The following is a 15,478-nucleotide window of genomic DNA, read 5'->3' as shown; positions in this document are numbered from 1 at the left end:
TGATTTATTTTTTGCACAAGCGTTCAGTACACCTCTTAGTATTTTGTACGTGATTTTGGGATCTGTACGTTCACACAGGGCCGGTCTAGAGGGGTCAAAACTTTTTTTTTTTTTAAAAATCCCCATTTTCCTCGAATTTCCATTTTCTGGTATACGATACGGACATATGAATAGCACCGTTTGAAAGGACGCTCTAGTCTAACAAGAATTAGGTACGAAAAATGATCCTAAGGTAAATAGTGATAATGCAGTAGCTGCTAGACTAAAAGTCTAAAATTTACACTAAAAATCCAAGATCGTAAAACGGGTTAAGGCAGAAAACTCTTTTCTTTCAGTTTGGTAGCACTTTTACATGACACTGAATTTCAATAGCCCACATTAACGCTTCACAGCAACTTTTTCTTTTATTATTATTATTATTATTCTTTTTCCTTGTTACTTCTTCGCCACATTATCTGACGAAGCATTTAGCGAAAATGTATCTTCACTAGTGTGTTATGCCATCTTACCAATTCTTATGCTCTACAAATATCGCTAACAGTTCGTTTAATGTTTGTTTGTTTGTTTGTTCTATTTTAATGAAGATTTAAGCTATGTTAATTTATAGAAAGGTAAGCGTGTTCTAGATCTGCACCTGGAGTTTAATTCTTTATTCTACCTTCGAAGAAGAAGAAAACAATTTAGATTAATTTAATTATAAAATAAGTTTGTTTATAATTAGAAGATGACAGAAAATGGTGACAATGATAAAATATTAAGGTGATAATAAGTTATCGTTTTGTTGATTGAAAATAATAATTCAGAAAGCCATTATTATATTAGAAGGAAGCTTCAAGATACAATCTGGTAATAGCTAAACATTTTGTTTTTAATTATCTAAAACATTAGTGTTATTGAAATGTTTTACAACGATGTTGATAAATAGAAACATATGTAGTTAAAAAATCTTTTCTGAGGCTTAGGCCCTTTCTCTTCTATACTTCCACATCTTTAACATAGGCTGACTTGAATTATGATTTGAGGAATATAAATAAAATCAAAATTCTTGTAGTTTATCAAACTTTTTTAGATGGAATACTTCGAAAGGATATTAAACTGGGTTTGGACTTGCATAATTAACATCTGTAAAATACGTTAATTAAATCAATACTTAATATTTTATCGAAAAGCTGTCCACGATAATTTTAATGAGTACTGCATTAAAGACAACCCTACGAAGTATAATCAAGGTTTAGCTATTCAAACTAGTACTTCAAAGTTACGAATTTAAATACGGTATCATATTTAGCAAATCGAAACTGATTTTCATATAGTTAAAGGCTTTATTTGTATGATACAAGAAATAAAGATATTATCAATCTGAAGAAGATAAGCTTATGAACTATAATAATTAAATGATATATATTTTTAATAAATAGTAGAGTTATGATATGTAAATGCCTTTACTGAATCGTCAGTCCTTGCCGGAAGTGGAAGATATATAGGCTAACCTACGAGTACTTCACAATGGGTAACTGTCAACTGATGCATGTGTTAGAAATAAAACCATTCTCAGAATATTAGGTCGTATTTGATAATTATGCAGTCTAGTCAACTAATCCTTACCTATTCCTTTTTAAGATTGATATTTTCCTACATGATAGAACTAGGGGTTAATAAAATATATGATTTGATACACGTAAAACGATAGACATCCACATATATCTTTACGTATGTAAATTTATTTATGTATATTATTCACTATATCAATTGAAGTTGTTTCACTTTCATGTATATGTGTAATGTGCAGACAATATATAATCGGTTTACTTTAAATCACTGTCATTGATATCTATTTGCTTTGAAGTTAAATTAATTCAATAAAATAGCTGTAATTTAGAATCCAGTGAGTCACGATTTTCTTTATTATACCGCTACCGTGCAGTGTGATCACAGAATCTTCATGGTTTCCTTTATCGTCGTCTGAAAGAGCTTGGAACTAAAAACAATGTTTTCCACGTTTTATGATAAATGTGGTGGCGACTCAAAATTTGATGCGTTACGGAAAAATATAATATATACAAATATACAGTCAATGTGTTACAGTTGCGCCAGTCTTGGGGCATTACACAATGTTTGATAGTAAGTATTTTATTTGTATAATACCTAAATAAAGAAGGTCAACAATGTGGGACAAAGAAAATATGCAGCATTACTATGCAGTTTTCCAACGTTATAACTCAATCTGAAAATATTATCATAGGTCTCACAAACAATTGAATTTTAATCCTAACTCGATTAATATATAACAAAAGGTAGATCTATACAACTACTGACTTGAGATGCAAGTGGCATACTTGTGGTGCAATTGAAGATATACTAAAGACTAAATGATGGGGTGTGTGCAACAGTGGTCTAACCCCGAAAAATGTGAAAATGAGATTTTGATGTAACCTCTTGTCATATAAATTGAATTGTCTCCCCACTGAGTTAGATGAAATTCACCTAGTAAATTATATATATATATATATATATATATATATATATACATACATATGGATATTTAAGTCTGGGTCTGAATCTAAGGCCTAAAATATTAAAAACAGGAGTCCGGATCTGAACTTCGAAATTTCGGATCTGGATCCAGGAACCGGATATCCGGATCCGCATCCCAGATCCGAAATCCCGGATCCGGATCCAAGATTCGAATCTTATAGGATCCGGATCCGTCTGGCCATCCCTAGTCAACATATACATACAAATACCATATTGATATTTGTGAACGGGAGCCATGATGGCTCAGTGGTAGAACACTTACTTCTGGTGCATGAAATCCCTGGTTTGATTCCCGCCCAAGTAACTTTGTGCTGGACATCGTGCCGTGGGTTTCCTCGGGAGAAATTCCCGTTTTCTCCCACATTCTCACTCCACCAATTTTTCCATCATTGTTCCCTTACCTTAATCATCCGTCTCCTTTAGCCTAATGGACATAATCGTAGGACCTTACATTAAAAACTTTCATTTTGATATATGTGAAAATTTAACACCATGAAGGAACAATCAAACTTATTCTTACTTACATCAAAATGGATTGAAATGAAATTTTTGAGTTTTACGTCCCACAGTTATGCCGGTTAGGCTAAAGGAGACAGTGATGATGAGAGATGAATGAAATGGTGGAATGAAGGAAGTGGGAGGAACGGGAGAACCCCGAGAAAACCCACGCACATGGTGTTTGTCCACCACAAAGTTCACTTGGCGGGAGCAGGGTATGAACCCGGAACCCCAAGCACCAGAGATGAATACTCTACAACTGATTACTTACATCAAGTTTATTCCCCATATTACTAATATTGATACGAGTGAACATTATAGTGTTGAACTAATACAACCAGACTGCAAGCAGTAAGAGCCTCCATACACTGTGGTATCAAATCAAAGGATCTTTTTTGTTCGTTACTTTTATATAGTGGTATGTATTCCTGGTTTTACTCCTTTTTTCTCCTTTCCGTTTTAATCCTTTTTACCTTGCCACTGAGGAAGGAACCAGGTGAGAATTCCGAAACGTCAAAACCTTAACCAAAAAAAAGTGAGGATTCTTTGGTAAGTAGCCAATTTTTTGTTAGGTTTTGGACGTGTCCTTGAGTTTACGCCTGTCAGGCCGCTCCTAACTGAATTCGAAAGAATTGCAGTTTCTGATTGCAGCACGATAACAGAAAGTGATGAGCCAGACCTGAACATGTCTGGCGAACGGAAAGGTCACGGAATGGTAAGAAGGTTTTAGCAAATTTTGGCAAAATGTGGTCGCGTATTGTCTTGGAATATAGTTCTTGAAATAAGCTGAAGAAACAATATGACTTGTGGCGCTATAACTTCCTGCGAATTCGTTGCTGTTGACAGTATCCGAATTCGTAGCAGCCGATACCTAATGGTGTCTGTCGTTTGTCCAGTGTGACACTAAACAATAGCCTTGTAGATGACACTTATCACAATATAGTCTATAATGAATACAAGGTCATCATCGTAATCCAGATTAAAGGTGGAGCTTCTTCGAAAACATATGACTTTTGCAATTTTGCACGCCTCTCTGTGCTTATGCGTTAATTGAACCTCAGGCGGCAATGGTCCAAGATAAAGGGGTCTCCGAAACGAATGTTCGCACACAGGAAGCTTGCTAGCAGACAGTCCACACCCCTATTTAGGTATGTGCTATTCTGTGCTCCAGCACAAGGCGGCAGAATTTTGGATTTTTTAAATATTCAAAATAATATATTTAAAACTAGCAACCCACAGAGTCCCGCGCAAGCGCGAGAAAATATGTTAATAAGTTTAATTCGCTACAATTACAGCAATTACTAATTAGCTAGCGTATCTGATTATTTTTAAAAAGTCATCCTCTAACACCCCGACTCCAAGGGGTGAGGATGAACTTGAACATCATAAAAACTGATACCGTTAAACTCAGCCACCTCGAAAACTATGAATTCAACACTAATATCTGTCGTTTTCGATTTTTTTTTTTTTTTTTTTTAATCTCGCCCTCTTCCTGGGGAGTGGAGGAAGCCTTTGAAGTTGAATACGATTTAAACTGTCACTATTCATCTCAGCGACCCCAAAAACTATGAATTCAATTCTAATATTAGTCGTTTTCGATTATTTTTAAAACGCCCCATGTTATTCTTTAGCTGGTATGTTTGCAAAATCATGGCTTGTTTCCTTGTTTGAGACATGAGTTTGTGCGGGGGGAGGGGTACAAATTATTTACAGCACAGGGGTGCATAATATATAAATACGGGTCTGACTTAATCGGTTACACCTATTACAATGTTCCAAGTATTAACTCCAGATGCTGCATGGTTCATCAATGCCATGTAGGTGTATATTATCCGCTGGTGTTCTCACATTACATGGTTCACTGCTAAATTTGAGACTTATCCTGTTCTCGTCAGTCGCTGCTTTCAAACTTGCATTACCGTCATGGCATTATGCTCCGTACAAACAGCCACGTCGAGGAATCAAAACTTTTCTTCACGGATGACTAAGATGTGTCTCCGTTCAAAAGCTGTAGTGCGCTTATGACGTCCGTTGACATCGAGGAAGCATAATTATCTTTACACATATGTTTACAGTTCGATGACGACGACATACGTATCAGTACTCTATTTATATCGTAACATTTCCGAGAGCGTTGCTTTGACTCAGGATTGGATTAACCCCTCTGGAGATCCGGAGCTAGGAAAAATATGTGGCCCCTGCTGACTTCACCTAATACATTTCAGTGAAAGTACAGTAGGAAAGTCAAGAGAATATGATTCATATTTTTGGTCATGTTTTATTTTATAATGATGACTGTGTTTTCATGATTCTTTGTAGATAGCCAGTTGAGATTTTGATCAGAAATTAAATGAAATGAAATCTTTGAGTTTTATGTCCCACGGTTATGCCGGTTAGGCTAAAGGAGACGGTGATTATGAGAAATGAATGAAATGGTGGAATGAAGAAAATGGGAGGAAACGGGAGAACCCCGAAAAAACCCACGAGCACGGTGTTTGTCCACCACAAAGTCCACACGGCGTAAGCTGGGATCGAACCAGGGACCCCAAGCACCGGAGGTGAACGCTCTACCACTGAGCCACCACGCCCCCCGATTTTGATCTGAGTGGAGGCCCCTGTCAACTTGGAGGCTCGGTGCTGTAGCCTCCCTAAGTCCCTCCCTTAATCCGGCCCTGCTTTGACTATCACATGCCATAATCTTGCAATTCTAATCGTGTACATGTTAGATCCTGGTTTCCAGTTCTTCTAAATTTCACTTAAGGTGCTTATTTCCTTCATGGTGACGCAATTTTTACAAACATAACTGTATAATCGACAAATAAGACGTCATGATATATCACAAACGCTTAACAATAATTGTACTCTGACTCAGAATCTTAACAAAATAACGTGACATTTCTATTGGTTTCCAAAGGAAATGTTTTAAAAAAAGGAAAAAGTATATGAAAAATATTCAAACAATAATCATATCCAAAAACCTGGATCTCTCTCTCTCTCTATGAAAAAAACATTTTTCACAATGTAAATACTGACTCTACACAATCAGAAAATTTCAAAAGGATATTACCACATCTCCCTGTGGAGAATTTTCATCTTTTCCGTAATGAACCCGTCGATGAGAGGTTGTCGAATAGTAAGCTATTTTCGTCAGAGAACCTCCTGAAATTAAAAAGAAAACGGACATAAAATTTTTAAGTGGTCACAGAATTTCACTTTTAGACACACACAAAAAAAAAAAAAAAAAAAAAAATCAAACCTTAGATCATAACACTTTACATTTAAATTGTATTAAACCAAAACTGAATTCGAAACCTGTGTACCATGAAATTAACTTATCATCTCTAGGATACCTACAATGTGTCGTATTACTAATATAAAAAGGATAATTGAAGACTTACCGATAGTACGGCCTCTTGCATTAGTTTTAAACTACGAGAAGCATTCAAAAAGTTTTCGGAATTTTGTTATAACTCTTTAATTAACACAATATACCTCTTTAATTACCACAATATAACTCTTTAATTACCACAATATAACTCTTTAATTACCACAATATAGCTCTTTAAATTACCACATTATAACTCTTTTAATTACCACAATATAAGTTCACATTTACTTAATTGCCTCCAAAATAGGCACCTTCGGAACTGTTACGTGTCTTTTTTTTTTTTAAGTAATTATGAACTGTATTAAAGTTGCGCTTTTGAGTATTTTTGTTTTACTAGCTAATCAGTGCCGCCAAGTGGTTGGTTGACGAACCAAACCAACAGGTATGGGAAATACATAAGACACCGCTTTATACTGAAGTTGGTGATATCAAGGGTAGAACATGATATCAAGTGGTAGAATTGGTTGCTAAGAGTAAAACCAAATTGTTACGATGAGTTGAGCAGATTTTGTAATGAAGTTGTGTTATTTCACTCCCTTGTTTAACTTGAGTTGGATTACTAAATATACATAAGGTTCTGCTACGAATTATTAATGCTGAATAGGAAGATTATTGTGAAGTTTAATAGCTTTTCCGTGATTCTTTGCACGGTTAAATGGAAGGCGGTAAGTCGTATTTAATACATATATTTGTGGTGGATAAAAACTCAATTGTTCCAGTTTTGTCAAGTTATTGTACATACGTTTGTTTTGAATAGTTCATATAAAGACATATTTATTCATAAGAGCTTATCATTTAACCTGAATGAAAAACTTAGTGAAATAATCGACTTATTACAGTTTGATGTTTTTGTGGCGAGTAATTATTTTTTCTGGTGAAAGAAAGTTTTGTGTTATATGGTCTATGGAATATTCCGATGAATTTCGTGAACACTTGTCTGTTTCTCTCTGCTTCAGCTGCAAAATTTAATAAAACAGAACGTGGGGTGATTTCTCGACTGGGATCACCTTACCCTATGCGACTGTCCATACTTACTTCGGTAAGATCATATGAGCACAGCATAACAGAACACACACACACACTTGCTCCACCACCTGTGATTATTGGAAACACCGACGAAAATCCTCTTTTGGTATCTTCCGAAGTTCAGCCAACACGTCAGTTTTGATTTCTACGGTGGCAAAACGGGTAACTTTGAGGTCCATTGTTAGCTTTGGGAGATCCAAATATCTGATGGTTCTAAACTGTTTTTAAAGCTATTAAAGTCTCTGAAGCAGAGTGTTCCCCAATTTGCACATGAACTTGATGATTTGCGTGTTACTCGATCAGTGAAATTGCGCCAAATGATCACCACACTGCTCCGTTCAGCTACACTTCTCGTACGCTGCCTGGTATAACCTGTTCACACTTGTTAAATTCATAATTAGGCAACCTAAGAACTGTATTCTACAAGATTCATTGCGACTGCATCACACAAATACCAAAACTACAACATTTCGAGAACTTTTTGACTGCCCTCGTATATTTCAACCAGTACTACGGGCGAAATCACAATTATTATTATTAAGTATTCTGCCTTTCGGGAGGTTCTAGGAATAAAGAGTTTCTTTCCTTTTTTTTTTTCTTTCAATTTCAGATTTAGGCCTGGAAATGTTTCTTCCACGTTTTTCGACCTTCAGCTTCCTCTTTTAACTCCCAATATTTTCTTCTGTTTCTCAAATCATCAATCACTTGTGTTCTTCTTCTTCCTATTCCTCGCTTTCCTTCCATGGCGATATGAAGAAGACCATTTCTTCGCGAGATGTGTCCAATCCAATTGGCCTTCCAACAAAGGATGATGGCTAGAAGTGCCCTCTTCTCTCCTATCCAAGTCACAATACACAATTTTATTAATGAGTTTGGTTTATGAAAACTCCTTTATATACAGGGTTATTCAAAAAGAAAGAACATATTTCAAAGATTTATTTCTTCCAAACTGCAAAGGATAGAAACATGATTCGAACGTTACTTAATTAAGAAAAGTTTGCAACTTATTGTTAGTAATTATGGTGTACATTCAATATGAGCACCGTGTGTTACACGACAAATGTCAAAACGGTGGCTCATTTCTTGCCCCACACGAATCAGCTGGTCTCTAGTTATCGAATTCACAACTTCAACAATTCGATGTCGTAGACCTTCAAGAGTGTCAGGCATAGGAGGGATAAAAACACGGTCTTTTACGTAACCCCATAGATAAAAATCACACGGAGTGAGATCTGACCTGCCGCAGGATTTTCACTTGCCCAAATTCTAACGTTATGGCGATTAACTTTACCAGAAAGATGAAAAGTGGATTCATCGGGAAAAAAATAATCGTTGAGCAAAATTGTCTTCTTAAATATCATCTAACATGCTAATGCAAAATTTGTACCTTTTGTTGTGGTCGTCAGGATGCAATGCTTGCAATAACTGCAGTTTGTATGGCTTCATGTGCAGACGATGTTTTAGAACTCGCCATACCGTTGGTTGAGGAATGTTAAGTTCTTTGCATGCTCGTGATGTGGATTTCTTTGGGCTCCTTTCGTAAAGTGCACGAATACGCTCGACATTCTCGTTCGATGGACGTCCCGTGCTTTTCCCTTTGCAGATGCAACCATCTTCTACGAATATTCGATGGCACTCGTAAATTTGCTTATGATGCGGCGGTTGTTTATTAAATTGACGGTGAAATGCTCGCTGAACTGCAACAATGGACTCAAGTTTTACCAATTGTAGCACACTAAAAGACTACTTCTGTGGTAATGCCGCCATTTCACTACAGACAAACAACAACAAACAATAGCGCCAATGCGGCCGTGATTGGAACTTCTATCCGGGCTGTTTAAATTGTAAACTTTTCTTAATCAAGTAACGTTCGAATCATGTTTCTATCTTTTGTAGTTTGGAAGAAATAAATGTTTGAAATCTGTTCTTTCTTTTTGAATAACCCTGTATATTTACCCTGTCTGTATGGGCGTCCGTCCGGAAGACAAAAACAATTGAAGAATTATTTGATGGATTACCACTGATTTCAGCCAGGATGTAGAAGGGCAAAAGGTAGGAATCGGATTCTTCGATGCAAGTGGAATTTAAACCGGAAGTGGTAGAAATCAAGCATTTCCTGTTTTAACGTTGATCACTATACAGCAGAAACGGTAATATATAGCGACAAGCGGTTTCATGTAATCGATTAACCGTCCCAAAAATACACTTGAGCCGTTCAGATGCCAAACCGATTAACTCCATCAAACGAGATTTTTCAGTAGTGGGCATTAGTAACTGAGTACAATGTATTTAAATGAGACTGATCAGAAAGTTTATGCATTTTACTGGCAAAGTGTTAAACTACGGAGTTAACCGACTTTGCCTCTGAGGAGAATGTATCTTTTCCAAGTCACAAATATGTAGAACTGGAAAACAACAAAAAATGGAGTTAATCGGTTTGGTTTCTGAACGCCTCACTTCATCCTCAGCTCGAAAGTGACAGAAATCCAGTACAACTCCAATTTTTATAGAGGGAGTTTGGTTACAGGAATATAATTTGAAGTATTCACCAACTACCTCTCTAAAAATTGTTACAGAAGTACCGCAGGATTCTGAGGCTTGGATATTTGGATTGGGCACATATTAGTTCCTAAGTGAAGTCTTGATCTGACTACGGTAGGTCCCATAATATTGGAGCTATGGACCTCTAAAGTTCATTGTTTCATGTTTTCGGTAGCCTGTAACTCCGAAATGACGGACTTCTGTACCCAGGTTGGTCTATACTTTTTGTCTTATCTTGCTGTCAGGAATCACCTTGCAAACGTCGTTGGTGTTGTTATGAAAAACACCCTGTATATATCATAAATCTCGAAAAGGTAAAAGATATAAGTAATTGAAGAATCTCTTTCCTAGTAGATCCAACTTTCGATAATGAACATTGCATTCAGAGTTTTACTTTATAATCATGTACAAAGTGTTATATGCATCAATACACTTAAAACTCTGACATAAGTTGATACGTAAATGTTTTTTATTGTATCTGTACATACTACCTGTATCTTTACATGTTCATCAAACAAAAGATTTCGTCAAGTGTTACACCTATGTGTTTTAATTTATAACTTTTTCTGAATAATCACCGTTTACATATCTAATTGCTATATAATTGATTATTCTCACATACTACAATTATTATTATCTAAACAGTAAATGCACCTTTTCTTTCTGATTTCATAAATTCAAATTATCTTAGAAAAATGTTCAAACAATCAGAAAAGTAAATGTAGAAACAAAGAAGGATGCTGATCACGGTAATTCTTCAAAATTGATGACACCTCAAAACAAAAGGACATTGTTAATTTAACATAATATTTAACTGCGCTTATCTAACATGAGGACAAATATTACTGTGCTATTTTGATCAAGATTTCTTTGTTTACATTTTCCATTGTTTATTAAGACATAAACAATATCAATAATATGTACCGGAGTGTTATACAATACCAAAGGTAATCAGTTTTAACAGTGAGAAAAGAAACACTTCGGAAAATTTCATCAGAATTTTTTTATTTTTAATGCGGTATTCAGCTATTTTCGTTGTGTATTTGATTTTTTTTTTTTATTAAAAATATCGTTAAAGTACAAAATAATGTCAGTCTGTGTAATATCCTAGACTGTTATACAATCCTGTTTTAAGAGATATGAACGCTGGTTGTAGAAAGACACGGGGCACTATGAAAATTCCTTATAGTAAACTGAAATGTATCAGGGTTTCATGCTAATTCCTAATAGATGTCGCTACCTGTGACACTGTTGTGTGTATAACGAAATCCTTGAATAAATGCATTAAAAAACTGAAAACGAAATGTTTCCTTTTAAGTTTAACGTCCCATTATTATGCTCTTTAGGCTAAAGGAGATGGATCATTAATGAAAATGAATGATTACGAAATTAAATTATTTATGGTTTTTCACCGGGATCGAACCTGGAACCATGTGACCAAAATACACATATGGTAGCCATTAGACCAGCGGGGACGGCTGCATAAAAAATATGTATGGAATTTGGCATGGTTAGTGGGCAGACTCAAAATAAATCTATATTATAAAATTGAAAGTGACTATGTTTGTGACTTAATCTCTTGAACCACTCGATCGATCTCGATCAGATTTTTGACGTAAATGCGGTTCTGGGCTGGGAATGTTTTTAGTTATTCACTTTGACAGTAGAACTTACAGGAAGGGGAGGAAGGGAGTTATAAAATAATAAATAAACTTAACTCTTGAACCACCGGACCGATCTCGATCAAATTTTCTACTTAGATATCGTTTGGACCTGGGATAATTTTTGTCATTTAACTTTGACAATGCAATGTAGGGGGAGGGGTGGGGGAGATATGTGCAAAAATAAAAAAAAATAAACTGTCTTTGTGACTTCATCACTCTTGAACCACCCGACCGATCTCGATCAAATTTTCAACAGAGATGAGGTTTGGTTCTGGGATGGTATTTATCTATTCACTTTGACGATACAACTTAGGGGAGGGGGAGGGAGGAGTTAAAAAAAATAAATAAAACTTAATAACTCTTGAGCCAAACGATCAATCTCGATCAAATTTTTAACATAGATGAGGTTGGGGACTGAGATGTTTTTTATTATTTCACTTTGACGGTAAAACTTAGAGGAGGGGGATAGGAGGGGGAGATATATAAAAATAAATTAAAATTAGTAACTCTTGAACCACCGGACCGATCTTGATCAAATTTACAACCTAGATGGCGTTTAAACCTGAAATGGTTTCTGTCATATCATTTTGACGGTGTAACTTAAAGGTGGGGGAGGGGAAAGACATTTAAAAATAACCAAAAACGACGAATATCTGTGTCAAATTCATAGTTTTCGGGGTCATTGAGACGAATAATGACACTTCTCATGCCGTGCGCCGCAACATGGGGAGGGGAGGGGATATGAAAAATATAATCGAAAATGACCGATATCAAAGAGCGCTTTAGTAATAGTAAAAGTGACTGACTAACGGAACATATCATTATTTTTGTTAATTTAACCAAGCAAAGCGGATAATTGACGCTAGTAAATATATAAATTTCATAACTGTAAAAAATTCTAAATTAAGTACGGTTTTTCATCTATAGTATAGAGCCAACCGAAAGCTTGGGCGCAACGATTAGTATCGATAACCGTTTTTCATTTGATTTTTCTAAAGACAAATCAATTAATCACAAGGACAGTACACAGGAATATCTTGCATAATGCAAGTAATTGGAAGCCACGTTATTTGAGCCTATGAACAATGAGTTTAAATTGAATTTATTTACCACAAAAACTTCAGATGATAAACAATAATGAAGATTTCAATCTATTGCCAGTTCGTGCATACACAGTCCGTTCAGTAAGTCCCGGGAGTACCTCAAAATAAAATGTATAACGATGCCAGAAAAAAAAATTATCCCGTTAGTTTCCTCCATATATCCCTTCCCGCGCAACACACTACCGGAACCGGTCGTGGAGTCTCTGGAACGACCTACCAAAATCATTTAATAGAATGCTTTTTAGCAACGCAGTCACATTCGCTTTAATCCATGCAACATCTGCAAAACGCTCATCCTCAGATTTAAGTTTAGGGAAGAGCATAAATTACAAGAAGCTAAATCAGGTGAATATGGGGTGTCTTCAAACAATGTGACCTTCTTTTGGTCACAAATTGGCTACAATAAACAGGTGCAGGCCGATACATTTTCCTATGCGTCAATTTTGTAAATGTAAAAAACTGTATTGTACAAAATATTAAAAACAAGGATAAATGACATTAAGAGTCTTCATCCCGGCGAAATTAAAATACCACTAATTTTACAGTAATTATGATGTGATATCTTCAAATAGATAAAAGATAATTGAAATATGGAACAAGAGCGCCCCAGACAATATTATTTTGCATGAGGTACCGTTACCACAAGTCACCTAGTGGCTTTTCGTTTTCAGCCGTTTAGAAACGCGAAAATAAATGCCGATTTTCAAAATGGCTCGAAATCGAAAGCAGATAAGTGAGTCGTGATAACGGTTTCTCATGTAAAATAATATTGCGCTCTTGTTCCATATTTCAATTATCTTTTATCTATTTGAAGATATTACATAATTACTGTAAAATTAGCTGTATTTTAATTTCGCCGGGATGAAGACTCTTAAATACCGGTAATAGTTAAGCAGCACTACAGTAGAAACCCACCAAAAGTAAGAATTCAGTTTACTTATTGCTTTAAAATTATTATAGTAATAATTCCCTTACAGCTTTATTAAATGTATAATAATAATAAAAATAATAATATTGTATAAAAACATGACCATTAGGAAGACCTAGGTGCAGATGGGAGGAAATTTTAAGATGGATCTCGCAGAAATAGGAATACAAAGTAGAAACTGGATTCAGCTGGCTAAGAATAGAAGTCAGTGGAGAGGTTTGGTGAACGCGGCATTGAACCTCCGGATGCCACAGGCCATAGATTTAGTTATCGTATAAAAACATTTAAAAAAAAGTTATTAGTAACACAATTACTTACGATGACTTACTTGAGACTTGCTTCATTTGCTTCAATGGGCTCCCGTGTTCGAATTCTTGGCTTATCTCAACAAATAAGGGGAAAAAAAAAAAGCATTCCCTAAATAAAATCTCCAATTTTTCCTGATTTTCAGGTTAAGTAACATCTCCCCTAACAACTCCCCGATTTTTTTTTTTTTTTTTTTTTTTTTTTTACAATACGGATACCCATTCATTAGTAATAAAACTTTCTATAGAATTACATTTGAGACAAACGTACTTAATCTATCTATTTGATGATGACAAATTCTCACGTAGCCTCAGTGCTGAAAGAAAGATCAAACTCAAAATCCTCCAGATCACGATATAATTAATCGAATAATACTGACTTTTGCCGCTTTTTTCTGGGTAAATTCTTTCGGAACTAGTAACAAAATATAGAAAACAACGTTCATTATGGTATTAGTATGCTGTCATTACAAGTACATGTTAAATATGTACGTAATTACTCAGACTTTGTATTAAATGTTATCCGGTTTAAATGAAATAAATTTCATTTTTTTTTTAAAAAAACTGACAAAACAAATCATTCTAAGAAGTATAAAAGTATTCTGTTTTATAAAAATTATTTTGAAAAAGTTTTCAATTTATGCGTGAGTAAAAGGAAAAGTATGCAGAGTGCTTTTATATACAATCAATCCAAAAATTGTTCAATTCTCATGCAATATTATATGTAAGTACTAGCTGAACCTGCGCTCTCTACACAGCGCATCATTCGCATATGAGCATAAATATTCTTCCCATTCCTCACATCTGTGCATGTCCCTATACAGGCACAAGTGAAAGAAGTCTTTAAAAAAATCGGCAAGACGTATCATAAAGGGGAGATTTTATCGATTATTTTTTTCTCAATACCTCGCACCGTTTGCAAGATTTGAGCCTACTTCCGGTTGGAGTTTCTCTTTCATGTATACGCAGTGTTTTCTTTCTTCTTGCATGTAGTATGTAATAAGCAAATACAATTAGTATTAAGCAAATACATACACAATTGGTTATAATGGCAGTTATATATGGTGTTCATTGCGCAAAACACTCCAAAAATAAAGATTCATCTTACTGGTTAGACTGGAGAAATGGTTATCGTTCATTTTTCATTATTATTTGGCCATGAAACAAACGCCGGAGACATATGCAACACCTTTATACAACAGTGTGGTGTTGGAATGTATAACGCGTAGGATATGATGCCCTTTTTAAAAAAAAAAATTCAATGCTTCCAGTGTACCCTAGAAAATGTAATAAAGAAATAACGGCCATGTTTTTTAAATGTTCAATTAGAACTAGACAATCTACGCAAAAATTCCAATCGATCAGTGAAAACGTCATCTTTCTAGAGCCTGTAGTTTGCAAGATCTCATTGTCGAAAGGATTGACCACAAACATGTAAACGTCCAAAACATATAGTTTAAAAGAACTCGAAGATGGAAGCACAATCCACA

The 15,478-nt window shown here is 35.2% G+C and overlaps 1 protein-coding gene across 2 annotated transcripts in view; it reads right to left on the bottom strand.

The window, feature by feature from the left end:
• Positions 1-15,478, bottom strand: part of LOC145693688 (4'-phosphopantetheine phosphatase) — a 106,594-nt gene that overhangs the window by 76,323 nt on the left and 14,793 nt on the right. Inside the window, exon 2 of one of the 2 annotated variants that reach the window (XM_081769943.1) lies at positions 6,101-6,192. In XM_081769943.1, the coding sequence (XP_081626069.1) occupies positions 6,101-6,192 (92 nt within the window). The remainder of the gene's footprint in view (positions 1-6,100; positions 6,193-15,478) is intronic. The other variant, XM_081769944.1, reaches the window with a different exon arrangement.

Source organism: Thermobia domestica, chromosome 8 (assembly GCF_964235325.1).
Source record: "Thermobia domestica chromosome 8, izTheDome1.hap1.1, whole genome shotgun sequence".
Lineage (NCBI taxonomy): Eukaryota > Metazoa > Arthropoda > Insecta > Zygentoma > Lepismatidae > Thermobia > Thermobia domestica.
Note: the sequence above shows the minus strand (reverse complement) of the source record. Positions and strands in the feature narration are given on the sequence as shown.